The sequence below is a fragment of the Rhea americana genome, unplaced genomic scaffold (genome assembly GCF_003343005.1).
Source record: "Rhea americana isolate MKP2758 unplaced genomic scaffold, rheAme1 scaffold_436, whole genome shotgun sequence".
NCBI classification, from domain to species: domain Eukaryota; kingdom Metazoa; phylum Chordata; class Aves; order Rheiformes; family Rheidae; genus Rhea; species Rhea americana.
The window spans coordinates 269,390-288,414 of NW_028186575.1; the positions used below are offsets into that span (position 1 = coordinate 269,390).

The 19,025-nt window shown below is 35.2% G+C and overlaps 1 protein-coding gene across 5 annotated transcripts in view; it reads left to right on the forward strand.

The window, feature by feature from the left end:
- ANKS6 (ankyrin repeat and sterile alpha motif domain containing 6) overlaps positions 1-18,503 on the forward strand; it is a 35,697-nt gene extending 17,194 nt beyond the window's left edge. For 2 of the 5 annotated variants that reach the window (XM_085315709.1, XM_085315713.1), the window contains exons 7-18: positions 2,301-2,511; positions 3,106-3,155; positions 3,789-3,992; positions 5,316-5,481; positions 6,219-6,388; positions 9,811-10,000; positions 11,699-11,815; positions 13,407-13,474; positions 14,838-14,954; positions 15,882-15,978; positions 16,982-17,027; positions 17,347-18,503. In XM_085315709.1, the coding sequence (XP_085171835.1) occupies positions 2,301-2,511; positions 3,106-3,155; positions 3,789-3,992; positions 5,316-5,481; positions 6,219-6,388; positions 9,811-10,000; positions 11,699-11,815; positions 13,407-13,474; positions 14,838-14,954; positions 15,882-15,978; positions 16,982-17,027; positions 17,347-17,365 (1,455 nt within the window). In that variant the 3' untranslated portion in view covers positions 17,366-18,503. Of the gene's footprint in view, positions 1-2,300; positions 2,512-3,105; positions 3,156-3,788; positions 3,993-5,315; positions 5,482-6,218; positions 6,389-9,810; positions 10,001-11,698; positions 11,816-13,406; positions 13,475-14,837; positions 14,955-15,881; positions 15,979-16,981 lie in introns of all 5 variants that reach the window. The other 3 variants (XM_085315711.1, XM_085315710.1, XM_085315712.1) reach the window with 3 other exon arrangements.
- Positions 18,504-19,025: the final 522 nt, after the last annotated feature.

A 19,025-nucleotide genomic window follows, 5' to 3' on the forward strand; every position in this document is an offset into this window, starting at 1 on the left:
TCAACCTTTTCTCTGTCCCCTATTCCCCTATTAGATTATCTTTGTCATTAGGTAGTAGACTTTTTACTTTGGTTTGTTTTTCTTTTATTTCTAACTTATGTATAGTATAGACCCTCATTCCTTTACCTGTTGATAATGTTGTGAATGACTGTTATCTTTACTCTTTCTCCCTGTAACTTCACCAAGGAACTCCTATTAGTTTGTTTCTCAACATTTTCTGGACTTGAAAACAAAGTTGTGCCTTMTCCGTATGTTATAGTTTTATTTCCTCTTTTCTTCCTGCTTGTCCTTCTGCAGCAACTTTTACTCTTATCAGTATTACAGAAGTGCGAATTATCACATTCAATCTCTGTTTTAGTTTTCATTTTGTTTAAGGACAGAGATTTCCAGTTCTTTTGCTACTCTTCTATTCTTAGTATTCATACAAATATCTAAGGTATTTCTCAATGGCAATACTGTTTTTCTCTTGTATGATACTACTGCATTTCTCGTTACTTTTTCAGCATTTTCACAGACTGTATTTCTACCCACCAGTGCATTTTCCTAAATTCGACTGCTTCATTCTAGTTTAAAGCCCCTTACTGCAGCTGCACACTGCAAACACCACACCTTGGACCACCATGCTCTGAACCACAGAAGAGAAGCTGCACCTCCCCACTCCTCACTTTTCAAAAGGTAGTGGTAGCTTTCTATGTGGTAGTGTAGGGACCATGCTTTATTTCAGGTGACTTTGTGATAAGAGTATAAAATAAATCAAGGAGCGCTATAAATAGGAGTAGCAAAAATGATAGGAACTTGGAAGTAATCTACTTCATTGAGGCTGGATTGCTCCTGTGGCAAACAAACTGCACTATACAAGAAGTTTCTCTTGTAAGCTCATTATGCTCCATATCAAAACTATTTTTTTTGTCTTTTCAGTTCCTGTTGGAATGTGAATAAATGCTGAACTACGTGCTTTCTGCTACTTTCTCAGAACTATTTGTTTCTCTTGCTGTTTTTTTTTCTTTTTTCCCCAGCAGATCTTTGTTGCTGAGAGGAATGTTAATCTTAATTAGAATTGTCTCCACAGAGATACAGGGGTCTGAGAACTCTATCTGTTGCTAATGCTCTTAAAATCTTTTTAATGATCATCTGCTAGAAGGATTGATTTACAGGGAGTAAGTTTACAGTTTATATTACTTAGTTATATTACTTTTATTACTAAAAGTTGGAAAGACATGTATCTATAAAAAGCTTAAATGCCAAGGAGAGAGAAGAATACGCATGATAAAAAGGAATGGCCAAGAATAAAGAGTAAACTAGGAAAGTTCACATCTGGATTGTGTATCATGCAAAACTACCTTGATAAAGTATCATCACTTAAAAATGCCGTAATATCGTAAGTGTTCTGAAAAGAAAAAACTTTACTAAAAATAACCAGAGAACATTTATAATCTGATTTATTTATCTCCAAGACATATAATGCTTAATATTGACTGCATAAGTCTTCTTAATAAAGGCTATAAGTCTTCTGGAGTTTGGAGAAATGTAACAGGAAACTAATAGAGTATTTCTCTTGAAGCATCCACGTTTGAAAAAAAATAAAGGGAAATGGGTAATCTACTTGAATAAATTTTGTTTTGAGCAAAGCTAGACCCTCCTGTGACAATCTCTATAGGTACTATGTTTGTATGGGTGGATGCTGTAGGTGCAGTATTCTTAAAGGTTGTGTCATTTTCACAGCTCATACTTCCYTGACTTGCACTTACTCAGTCTCTTGCATGAACTCAGTGACTGGGATGTTAAGTTATCTGTCTAGCAGGACTGTATATACCTTGGATGGAGGGGTACACTGTCAGAACATTGTCAGCCTGCCACTGCTTTCCAAAACCTAAGGAGAGGCTTTTGTGCAGATCAGATAACTTTTATGCATGCCTTGAAAAAGCTTGAAAACATACATGCCAGTTCCTTGATGACAGAGATTATAAGAATGAATGATGAAATTGGGAGTTTATTGGAATAGTAAATGTTTGCCATGTACTTGTAAAAACTTCCTATTCAAATTCCCCTAATAAATTCATATACTTTGTCTTTCCAGATAGTGTGGAAAAATATTATAAGCTATTTGCTAAGTGGGTAAGAGGTTAATCTTATCCAAATTGTAGTGAATGATTCTACCAATAATTGCAAATAACTTTAGCATTGTTTTTGTAATTTGTTATCTCTAAAACTTCTTGACAGATGAAGATTACTTAACTGTACATTTCTTTTCTTCTTTTTTCTTTTAGTTAGAATTAAATTGTTCTATCTTATCAATCTAGTCTTGGTGGAGCAGGATGTCGAATCGCTTCCGCAAGCTGAAGTTGACTCAGACATTGCGTCATGGATTTTCTTCCATTCAGTTTGTGCCTTTTCCTCATGAGCCTGAATCTTCATTAAATGCTACCATAAAAGCAGTTTCACAGAGTGATACAGACACTTCTGGAAACCCTGATGCTGCTACAGCCTGGATCACAAATAACAGAGCTAGTGGTAAAGCAAGAATTGCCTTATGGGAAGTGCTCTCTTCTGTCAAGATGATACTATTTTTAACATACTTATTTAGTATCTGTTTACTTTAATATAGAAGAAAAGATGCATAATGTATATATAGTTACAGAAGGAGACTGGTCACATATTAATTCTGTCATGTTTGTACTTCTGACTGTTGATTGTGCTGCATGCTGAGTATAACGTCATTTAAGTAGGAAAACGCTAATGTCACAATGTTATTGTTTTCTAGCAAACACTATTAAATTGGACAGTAGTGATAGCTCACTCAGAAGATGTTAGTATCCTTGGTAAAGTAATTTATATAATGAAAACCCAGTTTATATATAAAAGCCTGAGAAAAAAGATCAGAAAAGCCCAAATTATAAAGCATGTGTACTGCAATTGTATGGATCTTCCTGCAAAACCCCAGTAGTTCATGATGTGAATACTAATTCTAGTACATAAACATTATTGCTCGAAAATTTGGCTCTGTGCGCTTATTGAGAGTAAAACTAAGATATCTGAAAGCAGTAAGAGATCCTTGAGGATAAGAAGTAGGAGCATGTAAACAATAATCATTTATCTGTTTTTCAGGTGTAAGCACTGTAAAAGAAGGAAAAGATGATGAACTATTGACAACTATGGTAAGTTGCAGAGTTCTTGATATGTTCAGCCTGACTCAGAAGGTCACAGAGCTCCATCAATTTTTACCTTCCTACAAGTTACCATTAATAAGACAGCTGTCATTTACTGATAGTCACTGGACAGGGACTGATAAACTGTGACACATTTGTTGTTCCTAGACTAGGAAACACTGCAAATAATAGGGTGTGGTAGCTGTTGATAAATACTGACTTTTTTCAGAAAGTGTTCCATATCTTTATATGATCAACAACGAATTTGTAAAATTGATTGAACAGCTTTTGATACAATTGATTGAGAGGACTCCAGGGAGTCAACRTTAATTATTTATTCTTTTCTTTTTCTGGAGAACACACAAAGCAGGATTGGGCAATGTTCCCAGGTGTCTTATCTGGGAATTTAGAGGATTACTTGACCAGGCCTCCTGTTTGTCACTTCTTTGGAAGTGGATTGTTAATATTCCTATTAAAATCTATTTGAAGCAGGATTCAGCCAAAGACTTTGTATCACTTACATTTTATTTTGTTTTAAAATGTACTTGCCTCCACCTCTTTCTTATCATACTATGTACCTTTTTGTACCTTTGTTTAACTTCCAAGTTTAAACATACATCCTTAGCTCTCANCTTCGCTCAGTTAAGAAGTAGTGCTCCATTTACTAGGCTGCCCAGTGATAAGCTGAAAGCAGTGATTCCCCCTTTCTTACCACCTTCAAGTTTTGAGCTTTGGAATTCTGACCGAACACGAATCAACAAAGATGGTAAAGCTGAACAGATGAGAACTGCCTGGCCACAGAGAGCAATCAAGCACGATTTTAACAGCAGTGGAAATTCTGATATAGTAAGTAAATGGACTGTAAAAGAAAATTTTATGTATTGGTATATCCAGAGCATGCTGACAGGTAAGCCATGACAGTTTTGTACATACTTCTCCTCCTTTTGTGTCATCTTCCTTCTGTGTTCTTTTAATGGTGAGAGTACCATATAATTCTGATTAGAAATGACTTTAATCCCAGTGTCTCATTAACAGCTTGTTGTTTAGGAAGAATACCCTTCTGCAAAAAAGGAGAAATTTTTACTCTCCTGACTTTAGGTTGTWAGAAACAAGGTTAAAGAAGAGCTTATTTTACTAGTTTAGAATTGCATTTTATGTCAGTTCTAGAAATATTGCAATAAAAACTTTTCATCGTGATTTTTTTTAAAGTGAAGATTGAAAAGTGGATACCAGTAGAGTTGGGGGTGAGGTGGAATGGAGTGGTGTATTGGAAGGAAAGTGATAGATAAGAGGAAGGTAAATTTTCGTTCATCATCCTAAAAATGATAATTTTAGTAATGTGTGGATAACTGGCACCAACATATGAAGTGAAAGGCAGGTTAAGTAGGGGAGGACTAGCTACAGATCCTTTTGTGGAGAAAAAAGTTTCAATCAAGGAATAGGCAGAAGGAGAGAAACCTACTAAATTAGAGGTAGAAGGATTGATTTGAGCAAAAGGATAAGAAACAGAAAGCATAGCTCAAAAGCCATATATCATGTAGTTGGCAGTGGTTATTGGTGTAAAAAGCAAAAGATTTCAAAGAGGATGTTGGATGCAGTTGAGGATTTGTCTAGCGTTTAGCTATATCGTTACGGTTCAATTATCATCTACTTGCATCATTTTACTGAGTATTGTTAGACTGAAAAGAATTGAAAATGCAACTGGAGAAGAGAAAGTTCATGTCACTAGTTGCAGTTCAGTTAGTAAGGAAGATGAATATTGTAGTTGAGAAGTAGGTGCTTSTGTTTTTGTAAGATGTGAGAGAAAAACCAGGATTCTGTATGAAAAYGTGATTTTTTTTTTTTTTTTTTTTTTTTCATGGCTCATGGTATTTTGTATTTCACATCTCGAGGACATTACATATTCTTATTTTGTGTTGGCCAGAGATGAAGGAGACTTATGTTGTTATTACAATGTCATATATATATATTTTTTTCAATATATACAGTTAAATAAATACATTCAGTGCATTGTATATGTCTATATAAATATAAATTCATATGTAAAATAAGATTATTATGTCCCTTCTGTTCTTCAGCTGAATTTATGATACATAAAACAGTGGTTGAAATTGATCTTTCTTTTGCTTGAATAATGAAAATAAACATTATTTTCTCTTTCTTTGTCAGACGTCTGTTAGCAAAGGTACTAGACCAGTCAAATTATCAACATTTGCAAGAAGATCTGCATCTCCTTCAAATTCTAACAACTTCAGTCATTCTCCTCATTCTTCTGGTGGATCCAATAACATTGCAGGAATTAACAGACATGGAGGAGAACTGCATAATAGATCAGGTACCATACTGCTTTTATTCCTAATATAGAAATCATGTGAATCTGGTTCAACTAAAAATGATTAAGACAGAGGGTATTAAACTTTCTCTGAGGGCTCCTACTGCTGTATAAGACTTTAGGCAAAGCTTCCATAATCCTTGTTGGAACAGGATTGGACACATGGACATTGAACACATATATAAGGGGAAAAAAGCCTCTTACATGTAGAAGTCATGTAAGTTAACCTCTGTCTCAGAAAGACCTCATTAATTTTATTATGTCCACCCACAACGGCTCAGGTAGATGCTGGCTCATTGAAACATATATTTTCTGTCGTTTAGTCTCTTTTTATACTTGTCTTACTTATTTTTTGCTTTAATGTTTTATTTAATGTTTTATGTCAATTAAATACAAAGCTGCAGGTGTTGTATATGCCAACTGTAAAGAATTTATCGTGAAACAACTTGTGAAATCTGGCTTCTTAGAATATGAAAGCCTACTGTATACTACTGTATACATGTATGTCTATAGATAAGTAAGTTTGGCTTCTCTCCTCTCATTTGAATGATTTTTCAGGATTTGGTTGATTTTTTGCCACCTTTTGAAAGCTGGTGAACAGCTCTGAACCTTTTAATTCTCTATTTCAATTCATGCAGTTAGTTTTTAAGAGGGAGTGAATGGTGGAGAGAGATGAATTGAGAATTAACACTTTTTTAAATGATAGTTTATTTGAATTTGTTTTTATTTTTGTTTCTTAGGTGGCAGTGCAGATAATGTTTTGTCTCAAATTGCAGCCCAAAGAAGAAAAGCAGCAGGCTTACCTGAACAGAAACCCAGCCAACAGCATAGTCCAGTCCAGTCAACTCCTTCATCCACCCTGTCAGATTTACACTGTACTCARATTGTTGGGAATGGGCATATTGTAAAGGTATAGATTAATGTAAATTTTTTGCTCTGAAAATGGCTAATCTTAATAGAGCATGTCTTAGTCATAGATGACTGGTAAATAAAACTGCATGATACCGCAAAATGAGTGAATTCCTGTTATGGTAGTGGCAGCTTTTCAGCTCCACAGACCTTGCTTTTAATTATAAATCCACAAAAGAGCAGACCTAATCATAAAACATGTTTTTCTCTTTTTATTATTTTACCTTGATTTTAAAAACACTAAATACAGTACTTAGAGCGTATCTTTGGTTTACTCGTTCTCTGTAGGACCCTGATTGTCCCCAGTGTTTTACATGTTAGTTTTTCTTGGGGAGCACTCTAAAGTGCTCTAGATAGTTTCACCCCAAAGGGACAACCTGTGTGCAGAACATGAGACTGCTTGTATGAGGATCTGCCTCAATCAGCATTGACTTACCTATTGATTTTCTGAAGTAGCTTTACTCTGCTGACTTTGCCTGTTTATGTGCATGTAGCTTGAAGCCAACACTGCTCAGTAAAAAAATTTAAAGGTGAAGATTTTAAATCTTCAAAATCTGCAGATAGTCAAGTTAGCAGCAGCATCTTGAAAACCTGAAAGAAATTATATATGAAAATAAAATTAGTTTCCCTTCTTCATAAGSAAAAAGTAGTAGCAGATGTGATATATTATTATGAAATCTATGGGCTTATTCACCAAGGCAAACCTCAAATTTCAGAGTGTGGACGATAGCACGTAACTTGGGGTATTGTTCAGAAATTTGGTATTCTGAAAATGTTAGTATACGTGATCAAGAGCAAAATTTCGCAACTTTTCCCTTCTGTATTCTCCACACAGCTCATTCAGTTCATTCTTTTTGTTTTCTTTGACTCTGTTCATGAAATCTTCAGCATTTTAGCTGAAGAAACAAAAATTGTCATAATGTTAAATGATTACACTTGCTGTATCATTCTGTGATGTTTTATATGGCAACAGTAAGCAATTAGTTTAAGTATGTATATTTAATCAGTAAATGCCAATGGTAAGTGAAGTTAAAAACTTGTTGAGTGATTTAATCAGTGAAATTGCTGGATGACAACAATCAGAAAAAGAAAAGCTTGCAACTATGAATGCCAGAATATTTTCCATGAACAGTCGCTTTGTCTCTGATCTGTCAGTTTTCATGTGCAAGGGACTACAGATCACTTTTCAAAAATGAGATTGGGAACTAAAATCTATAACTCTGCTGGACCCTCAAAGCTGTGAACTCATAGTGGTTCTTTGACACACTATAATCTTTCCTCCCTTTCTACAGCTGTGTAGTTGCTCCACAGGTTATAAATGATCAGTCTCCTCCTTTCCTGTTGACATAGACACTCTATTATCCAAATGTTTTTTTCTTTCCGAGGTCATCTGACCAATATATTTCTAATTAAACACTCAGTAGATGCTCTCAACTTGTTTTTACCTTGGAAATAATTTCAGACATGAAGAAATGGCTGTGTGGCTCAAAAGTCTGGTTTTGCTTTTTTCCCCAGTTATAGTAGCTAGTCTAATCTAGTCTAATACTTACGAGCTTTGAGCTGCAAATTTAGGGCCTGTTGCTACAATAGTGCCACTAAGAAGTCAAATTACTGTTTCCACTCGCAGTGGAGTACACTCAGGGATAAAGAAGCAGTGAAATGTCGTGCCTTGCAGATCGCCTTCTGAGAAGGCAGTTCATAATACTGTTAGTCAGATTTTAAACAGAAATGATGACAATGTGTCACAATGGCAACAGCACACTTCCTCTGCTCTTATGTGTCTAGATGGATTTCAGTCTATCCAACAATGACACATCTTGTAGTTAGTGTGGATCTCATCATAGATGTTTGTATACTGCACGTTTGAGATTAGTTTTTCCTGGACAGCAGTGTCTGTTGGAAATGCACAGTCACATAAGAGATCATACGAGCTACAAGAGTGTAAAATCCTGCTTTAGTGTAATCAACTACCTAAATAAATGCAAGAATTTAATCTCTGTATCCATCACGGAAACACTTGTGCCCATCTRTTAGAATCATGCAGGCTAAACTTGGGCATAGCTGATCTAAAAAGAGCAGTGATGTTACCTGGATCAAGTTTGCAAAAGCTGTCTTTGAAGGAGAGATTGTACAAGCCTTAAAAAAGAAAAGAAAAACTGAGTAACAGTTTATAGGATGATGTAATTTAAACACAGGTAATGCATTTGAAAGGGAAAAGCATTCTGCATCACAAATGATAAGTAACACAATACAGAAAGATGAATTTAGGAGTAGTTAGGAATGTAATAAAAAGAAATGGACTTGAGTTCATGGTGCTCTGTCAAGACTCAAAAAAAAATACTGTGTCATGCTGTGTAACTTTTGGTCGTTTCAGAAACAGGGCTAAGGAGGCAGTACATTGTGGCAGAGGATAGAGTACTGGAAGAATTCTACCAATATTCATCCTCTTTATCTTTCARATCTGCATCTCATTCACTAACTAGAAGTGTTCCCTTTATACCACAGCACAGAAACAAAATTGTAGAGAGGTGGGAAATGCAGTCCCTCTCTCTTGACTTTTTACATGTCTCAGCCTTTTTCTTCTAGTTTCTTTGTAGCAGTCTGACTGACACAAAAATATTTTAAGTTAAATGCTAAATTCAGAAATCCAGGGGAAAGTCATCTAGATTCCTTTTTTAGGTTATATAATGCAAATGTTAAAAACTTCGAAGTGGTAGGTAGATTGAAGAATTTAGGACATGAAGTATATTGTCTGTTTCTGGAAGAGGAAAGTACATACATACACATGTAATACAGACATACATACATATTCTTGCTCCTCATTTGTCATTCATCCATTTCTCCCTTTTCCATGCCTCCACATCTATTACCTATTTGTGAAGTGAATATGTTCTGARTCATTTTATTGATCTTAGATAATAAAAAGCTTACTGATTAACAGGAAACTTGAATTGCAGTGCAGCAAGGTGTTTAAATATAYCTGAAATGTGAAGTTTGTGCTTATTACATTTTTGTGGTTAATCCAGCTTGAAGTGCTGCTTTAAATTGGAGTCTTAATACACTGTGAGAAGCTTAGTATTTAATAAAATCTGTGAATGAAAATAGCCTGTGCTCAGAGACAAAATAATTTCAGCTTTTATARACAGAATAGTGTAGTGCATGTATACAGTACTGCTATAGGAAAAATTGTCCTTAAAAATGTGTTTTTCTGGATGTATTTGAAGGAGTGGATTCTCACCTTGGATAAATTGGTATTGCTGTAATTATTTTGACATGAATAAAATGGAAGTATATAGTGGTAACTAGATGCTCTGCAGAAATAATATGTATCTTAAATAACATTGAAGCATCATAGGTAGTTAACAGGTGTTTKTTTTGTTTTGTTTTGTTTTTAAACTAAAACGATTATATCATTACCTGTAGCAAAAACTGGAAGTGAACAAAAGACCTCCATCTGGGACTTCATCTACATCTAAAAGTACATCACCGACTCTAACACCTTCTCCGTCACCCTCCACATCTCCTAAGGTTCACAATGCAGAGTCCTCTCTCTCCTCTTCTCACAGGCAGACCAAGAGCAATGGTTCCAGCAGTGGTACTATTACTGAAGATGGTGAGTAGGGCATACAGTCACAGAATCACAGAATGGTTGAGGTTTGAAGGGACCTCAAGATCATCTAGTCCAACCCCCGTGCTCAAGCAGGGTCAGCTAGAGCATGTTAGACAGGATCGCGTCCAGGCGTGTTTTGAGAATCTCCAGAGAAGAAGATTCCATAGCCTCTTTGGGCAACCTGTTGCAGTACTCTGTCACTCTCACAGGAAAGAAATTCTTCCTCATATTCAGGCAAAACATCCTGTGTTTCAGTTTTTGCCCTTTGCCTCTTGTCCTGTCAATTGGCACCACTGAAAAGAGTCTGGGGCAAGGTGGTTATATGAGATTCCTTGAGAGCACAGAGTTAGAAACTATAATTGTACTGGATTATTGTGTATCTGTGTAGCATGAGAACCATTTTCTTTTTAGAAAAAGTATTTTAGTGTTTCTTCCTGTGAGATTAGCATTCCTGCAGTAACTGTAGCTTTTCTTCTCCCCAAAGCTGCTGTCCCCTTCCATGTAGAGGGAGCTTGTCATTATTTCAAAGCTAGTGCAGGACACATAGGCACGTGACAACACTGTCATATCACCTTCTTCCTCCGTCTCTGGCCTGCATCCTATTTTTCCCACTGTTTACACATTATAACTGAGAGTAGAACACAGACTTCTGCATTTGAAATGAACATATATTTTTAATAAATTCAGTGAAATACCTCATTATAGTAAGAATTTTGATTCACATGCAACTGAATTTTTAGAGCTGTATTGCATTATTTTTTGAATTGCAAAAATAGCCTTATTTTAAMCTTATTTTTTGTTTTAGGGGATAAAAAAGGAAAATAAAAATGTTATTATTTTTCCAGTGAGTCTGCTGGGTTTTTTTTTTTCAGTGAGATAAGTTGAACTTCTGGATCTCAGTTACAAATTTTGATTAAAAAAAGGCCAGTTACTGCATTGGAGACAGGATTTCACCTTTTTTTTTTTTTTCCTGTAAATGTGTCAGAAAAGCAAAAAAAAATATGTATAATTTAGAATCTTTTAAATAAGCAGTAGGGGTATGTTTTCTCTAGTTTCTATAAGACACACTTGTCCTATTTTTGCTTTTTGGAAGTGTCAGGATTGATTTCTATTTCCACACATGCTAACTCTGCACTGTCACTTTATTTCAACTGACACTAAAGAGACATGGTATTTGACCTGCTTTCTGTCCTCTTATCATGGTTTAGCTGTAACATATTGTACTGACTGCTGAAGAAAATGTTAGCACCATTTTCTAGTGATGGCTTGATAGCATAAGAGTTGTTTGTTTAGAAATATACAGAGGGAAGAGAATTCTGTCAGATAACAGAGGGAATACCCCATGCTATCAGCTGTTACAATCTTCCCTTGAAAGGCAGAGCTTTATGGCCACACCAGCAGTGCATACATTAGTGTGTACAGTCACTTGTACAGTAAATTTCTGCTGTAGCAGAGGTTTAGGTTGTAAGAAGCCTAAGTGATTGTGAGTCATTGTGCTTGTAAGCTCTCATAGTTAAGTAGCCTGTTAGTTCAAAGCAAGGTCCAGTAGTAATCAGAAGAATAAATATGAAAGACCTGTGATGTTAGCTTCTCTTTTTCTCTCATGTTAACATAGACAAACTAGAATACTGACTTTCATTGACTACCACTGTGAAGAAACAGTAAGCAGCATGGTTCAGTGGTGTGTATTGTTTCTTCTAGGTAACCAGTTGGTGGACCACCAGCAGCTTATCCCTATTCTGAGAACCAGTGATGTAGAGAATCATGAAAGAAGAAACCATGTGAGAGTGAAAGGAGGCTGTGAAAATTTGGAGAAAGGTAATCTCTCCCTGTTAGTATAGCAAAGTACTAAAGAGGTGTTAAAATAGGAAGTAGTAGTAACACAGCTCTGAGAATCTGCTTTCTCCAGGGATGTAGGTAGTGAGACTAGATACGGTTATGAGTAAAAGAAAGGCCTAGTGAAAAAGCAAAGGAGAAACAGTGTGGTATACAAGTTATAAAACTCAGAGGTTTCAGATTTTGTTCAAACTTAGTATATGAGCCAGGAAGTGAGAAGGGGAGAAGAGGAAAAGAAACCACAAAAGGCCTGCAGGTAAAAGCGTTGTCTAAATGTGTGAAACGTGTTAGATGTTCTGGTTGTTTATGTCAGCAAGGCTGTAGACTGAAAATTTTTTCCAGTACCCCATCCTATAATTTAGAYGTGGTATTGTACTGAAAAATGAGAGGGCTAATAATAACCTAAAAGGAAAAAAGGTTAATGAGATATATAAGTGCTGCTAATACTTCTATCTTTCGTTTTCTTTTAAGAACAAACCTTTCAAGAAGATGGTATTTCTTGACACACTGCACACAGAAGTTCTCACATTGTGTTTTTAAAGCTGGTTACTAGCTAGACCTTTTCCCATGGATTAACGTTGGGGAACTAAAGCTTTTAGTCTGAATCTTGCCAGCCTTTACAAATCATTCTAGGCATACCAAATTAACTGACCTTGAGGTAAAAAAACCAAAACTCTAGCAAAACAAAGACTCAACTAGAGGTAACACTGCAGTTTTTCATGGACTCTTATGTAAACAAGGAGGCTTCCAGAATGATGAACAGAAAAGTCTGTCTCAATATACTTGCTGTCTTTTGAGAAGCTAAGAGCAAATCTCTTCCATATATTTCTTTGACAGTGAAAGACAAGAGACAATCAAAAGGGGAAGAAGCAAAATAAAAGCAAAAATTGTTTAGGAAYGGAAGTGTGCTGCCTTTGCAATGAAAGGGATTTTATATGGGGAATATTAAATATATAGATAAAGTTTTGTGGTATAATGCAGTAATTCATATTGTTCATTTTTACTTCGATTCTTCAGTTCAGATGAGTACTTTGATACTACTGRAAAAATAAAACTTTAGTCACATGTGACAGCAAAGAAATGAAAATAACYGGAATCATGTGTTCAGGGAGGTAGTGTATAATTAAGAGAGGCAATGGTGAGTTACTCTAAAAATGCACTTCTATTTTTAAGTGGATAATCACATTTTAAATGTGTATTAAGAAGAGTGCCTATCAAGTCTTCGAGCTTTTAATTTCCCCAGTCTTTGGCAGGAAATGAAATATCTACTGTTGAAGTAAATTCTGCCTGCATTTTGCTTTTAGGTTGCATTTTGCAACATAAAGATTTTATCCTATCAAAGAAAACTAGATAGAATTACAGTTCACTGAAGTAGGTCAGAACACAGTAAGAATATTTTTATTTCTAATGCAGGGTCAGAATTAACATAATTTGTTTTTGTTAAAAGACGTGACAAGGTGGAGTGCATCCTTTAGTAGTATGTCCTCAGCAGTTAATACTATACATTTTCCAGAGAGATCATTAAAATTGATCTATTCTGATTCATCTTTCTTCTTCTTTTCTGTTGCTACAGATGAGCTAACTGGCATCCTTAAAAAGTTGTCTCTCGAAAAATATCAGCCTATTTTTGAGGAACAAGAGGTAAGTCTTTTTAAAAGAGATTTATTTTCTAGTGTTATAGAAAACATAAGTTGTGACACACATTGCATCAGAATTGTGATCCGGAATCTCAGCTTAAATTTTGAAAGCTTTCAACCATTTTTGGTTGCAGAGAGGACTTTGAAACATGGACCAAGTAGTAATGTATATGGAGAGGTCTACCTGACTAGATAAACCAGAATCTGTGAGGCAATAAATCTGGCAATTGAGAGTTCTGTTTTCATCTCAGGTATTAGTGACAGTGGCTGCAGATTTTGGCTTTTTAGTAGTGTTTTTTATATTCAAACTGCAATATTGTTATAGATTCCCAAGATGTCTTTTTTTCTGTTACTATGTACTGTTTTTTATTAGGTAGTGTCTTTTTTTCCTGTTATTATGTACTGTTTCAGCCCAGAAATCAAAACTAGAACCTCATTTACAAGTTGAGAACAGCAAGGTGTGAGTCACTAAGATGGCTGCTTTCTCCTCCTTCTCAAATACGAATAAGAAGTAGATTTAATCTGGGGAGCCTAAGCATCATTGTAGGCAAGGCCTGTGACGTAGGCTTACTTGAAGGATGCAACGAGAAGAAACAATACTGAAAAAATTACAAATAATTAATTACAATTTTTAAGATAATACCAGTTGTGAGCAATAATTTTGTGTTTTATTAAGATAGCAGTGAATGGACATACAATTAATTGACATTGCTGCAGAGTTCAGAATTTCTTGCTGAGAATTATGGTCCCACTATGTTACAGAATATTCAGCACCCAAAACAAACATTATTTGGCTGCATCACAGCACATTGTGCTTATTGTTCTCCTGCATGATAGCGGAAAGAGTATTTTGTAGAAATGAATATGCTGTGTGCAGAGGTTATATCARTGTGAAAAATTAGATGTTTATTCTTACAAGAGCCTTATGGATACATTGATATAATAAAAACTGATACATGAACACACCCCAAGTTTTCCTTAGGAGACATTGGGACATAAAATATTCTGAAAGTCCCAAATACTAAAAAGGAGATAAGGAAAAGAAATGGAGAGAAAAATCTTAGGCACATTAAACTGTCTCTTAAAATATAAAAAGGAATTTTTGTGAGGAGTGTATTTTGTATTGACTATGTCTGTCTACATACAAAAAAAAATCCAAAAATATTTTGACTCTATAATTATTTGAATTTTTAACAACAGATTTAAAACCCGACAATAGAGCRGTAAAGTGGGTACCATTTTGTGCTGGCAATTCATTAAACATTTTTGTGTGCGTAGTATTTACAGTAAATATATACACTCACAAAAGTTTTATTCTTCAGGAGAGAATTTATGCCTAAGTGAATATGTCTTTTTTTCTTATGTAGGTGGATATGGAAGCCTTCCTTACACTTACTGATGGTGATCTGAAAGAGCTGGGTATTAAAACTGATGGGTCAAGGCAGCAAATTCTGGCAGCTATTTCTGAACTGAATGCAGGAAAGGTACATTCTGAAGTACTGTACTAAGTCAGGGTTTGCTTGTATTGCTAATTCAACATGAATTTGAGAATTTAGTTGCAGATATTGGGAAAATTTAATTGCAGATAGAAAAGTGAAATGTGTGTTTTTCAAACAAAGTATTTAATGCATTTGATCAGTGAAAAACATCTTCCTTCTTGTTCTTTCATTAACTCTTTCCTTGTTCAATAACTGTAAAACTCATTTACAGATTATTGTCAATTATATCAGAAGCTAACTGTAACATGAGTATTGGCCATATTATAGTTACTCAATTTCAATTTCAGTGATGCTAAAAAGAATCTTATAGTCCAGTTCCAGAATGTAATGTGAAAAATCCCCTTTTTCCCCCCAACAGTTTTTGATTTCTCTCTAATTAGATAATAGCACTTTTTTCATTCCTTATATCTTTCTTGCCTTTTAATTTTGTGCTAACGTGTACAAATGAACTAAGAACGGCTCACAGTATGCCATGTCCTTGTTGGAGGGATTATGGCCTGAAGCATATCTGTAATTAGGCCTGCTGACACTTCTCAGCTGCTTCTTCAGTTTCAAGATCCATTCTCTCTGATATTGGAAGCTCAGATCATAAATCCCATAAAGATGATAGCTCCCSAAAGTTAAGATAAACAGGAGTAAGCGATCATGCCAAAAATTAGGGGAGGTGGATGATTGTCCATGTGAAATAGTTGTGAAGAAAATTCTGAAAATGCTTGCACCGCACTCTGGTAGTTTCAGGAACAGCTTACTACAGTGCTTTCTACCTATCTCAAATGTAACTATTTGCTATCACTACTAATAGTGTGCTATGAGAGTTACTCTATATTTTCACATTTTTGTTAACTTCTAGTAAATTAGGTTTGGAAACAGAAATTTAAGAATGCCTTATTTTAATTTATATTGCTTTTACAGGGACGAGAGAGACAGATTTTACAAGAAACTATACACAACTTCCACTCTTCCTTTGAGAGTAGCGTTAGTAACACACGACCTCCTGGCAATTCCCAGTGTAAGTAGCACCTGAAATTGTTTATGAATATGACATATGAATACTTTTAGTTAATACTTGCTAAAAGACCAAATGTGGCAAACAGGCTAGCTAACAGTTTTCTGGGTTGCAGATACATCTATGTCTATGCCTTTTGCTGAGACTGTAGGGAAGATTTAAAGGTAAAATAGATATGTATAGGTATGCAAGCCCCCTGTGCTCAAGCTACTATAACACTTCTAACATTCATGGATAACAAAAAAAAAATAGCCTGTTATCTAGCTGCAGAATTGAACAAAGGGTGGATTTAGGTACCAAAAGCATAAACTGAACATTTTCCAGATACAAGTTAAATGAAAAGTTAATTATGGTGATGATGAAAAAGCAATATGATATCATTCAATTTGTGATAAATGTAATTCTTTGCAGTTATTCTGATCGTGCAGTTTCTCTTTATATATGATTGCATGTTGCATCTTCACATATGTTTACCATGCATCTGAAATGGTAAACATCTACAGATACATATATAGATAAATAAAAAGACATTACAGAATAACACGGAAGAGGATGGGGAGTGGTTTGTATGTTTACTTTTCACCTTTGAATTTAAAGTGAAAAATATCAAATAGAGTTTATCTAGAGGAAAGAGTTAGAGAAACTGGAGATAGAGAAATAAAAAAAAAAAGAAAAACAATACCAACTTGCAAATAAAAATCATACAAGATCCATAGTCACTTGTTAGAAAGGTATTCATGGAATAATGAGAAATACTGAAAAGGTTTGTGGTAGCAGATGACTTCTTCACTGTTTGAGTTTGACTTCTCATACCTTCTCCATACAGGAGAGGGCTTATAATGGGTACAATGCATTAAAAAGTCAAAATGATGGTGTCTGGTGTAAAAATGAGATTACAAAATGTGAGTCTGTTTGCAACAGTTGTGGAGTTGGTCTGTTGTCTTTAGAGTAAAACTGAGTCTAGCTGATTGCAGGTTGTCAGATTTTTTTTTTTCTCCTGTTGCAGCACCTGGCTGCTCTATAAAACCACAAGAAGCTGTTCCTCCTAAAAGGTAGCTACTGGGGAAAGATCTTTTCTTATGATGAAGTCTGGGGCCTGGCTGAGTAAGTCCAACTGTACAAATGAAAATTTGAAAAGGTAGTGCTAACCATATCCATAAAGAACATGCAGGGACTTTCTGCAGTAATGTTTGTAGTTCTAATTCCGTAAAGCTGCATAGAAAAATAAAATGAGATTGCTTATAAAGTTCAACCTGAGTGTTGAAATGTTTAGTATTTCAGTGGTTTGGATTCAAGGAGAACAAGGTAAGAAGAGCAGGAAAAATGAATAACCTTATAAGAAGATACACTCTTTTTAATTCTGATCTTYAGAGATGGCCATAGACGATGAAACCATAGGAGGCCTGCATGGGTACACTCAAGAACAACAAAAGCATGGAAGAAGACAGTAAAAATCACCACAAATTACAAGAGGTTCTACATATGAATATCTCTAAACTGAATATGCCTGTGGAGTTTTCTGTGAATACAAATAAAAGTCCAAGTTTAAAATATAATGGTTTAATGAAAAGGAATATAAAGGAAAAGTAATGCTGTATTCTTTATTAACTAAAATATACTTTATCTAACCAATATTAAGAGGTTAGAACAGCAGTAAAGGTAACTATGAAATACTTTTTTGTAAAAATAGCGCTTTATTTAAGCAAATGCATAATCTGTCATCATTATTTAAACAGAAATAGTATTAAAATATATATATTGTTGATCTATTTTGAGAATAAAGCCATTTAAGTGATTTTGACATTTTTGAGCAGTAGCGCTGGCAGGTCATCAAAATATATTTGTGTGACTTTATTTTTGTAGCAGATAAGTCTGAAAGGACAAGTGCAAAGGAGCGATCTCAATTCATTCTGTATCCCTCAACCCTCCATATTATACTGGTTTTAGTGAAATTTAGCAAAAGTATGGATAGCAGTGGGTGTGGTGATAAACAGAAGTAATAACGACAGTGAAAATACGCTGTTCCTCTGCTGTTCCTTAAGTACATCAGATGAGACAGCTGATTCTGTAACGGCTTTGTTCACTTGGCTATCTGAGGTACTCTTCCAAGATGCCAACAGTGAAGGGCAGAACAGCTGAACTATGCCAGATAGCATCCAGTGAAGAGTGCTGTGTTGTTTGTTTGGTTTTTAATACTAAAAATGTCAAAATAATTTTCAGAAACAAAACCTTTGTTAAAATATGTATTTAAAATAACTATCAAGTCAGTTAGCTAGAGAGAGAAACAATAAATGTTGTTACAATGTAAGAACAGTTTATTACTGTCAGGAGTTTGGAGGGATATAAAGTGAAAGGTGATGTGATGCAGTACCTTTGCAATAACTTCATCACAGAACCAAAAGCAGGGAATAATGGAGGAAGAAAAACCTGAGGACTTTGTTGGTACACCATGTCAGCCCTATTTGAGCATTTGTGAAACTGTAAACTGTCTTTGAAAATAAATAATGATTAGATAAATTCTTAAACAAGTGCTTTCTAATGTTTGCGTTTGTAACCAAAACTACCAGTCCTGGTAAGTTTTGTCGGTCTTAAATATTTGTGGATTGCTAGGAGTTTCTCTGCAGCCCAAAAGCCACATGATTTGTAAGCTCTAATTTTAGCTGTGTCAGTTGTCATGGATCAGAGGGGTCTTTCTGGCTGGAATAGGGCTGCTTTTCAAATCTCTGAGTCATTTCTCCAGCATGCAGCAGTCAGCCACTGGCCTAACCCCAGAGCATAGAAAGCTCTTGGGTACTCTTTGGTACTAACAGACACCAGAACAGCCCAGCTACACACTACAGACTTTTTGAACCACGGATTCTGCAAGAGTACTTGTAATTTAATTTTAGTAAAATTATAAGAAAATCGGCTTCTCACAGTATTGGACTGGTTTTATTTGGCATTGCAGGCATGAACTCCAATTGTAGGCTCCACAAGCTTAGGCTTGGTACTTGCAACTTCAGTTCAATCTCGAGACGGGAAATAGCCTTCCAGAAGTAATTAAGACTAGT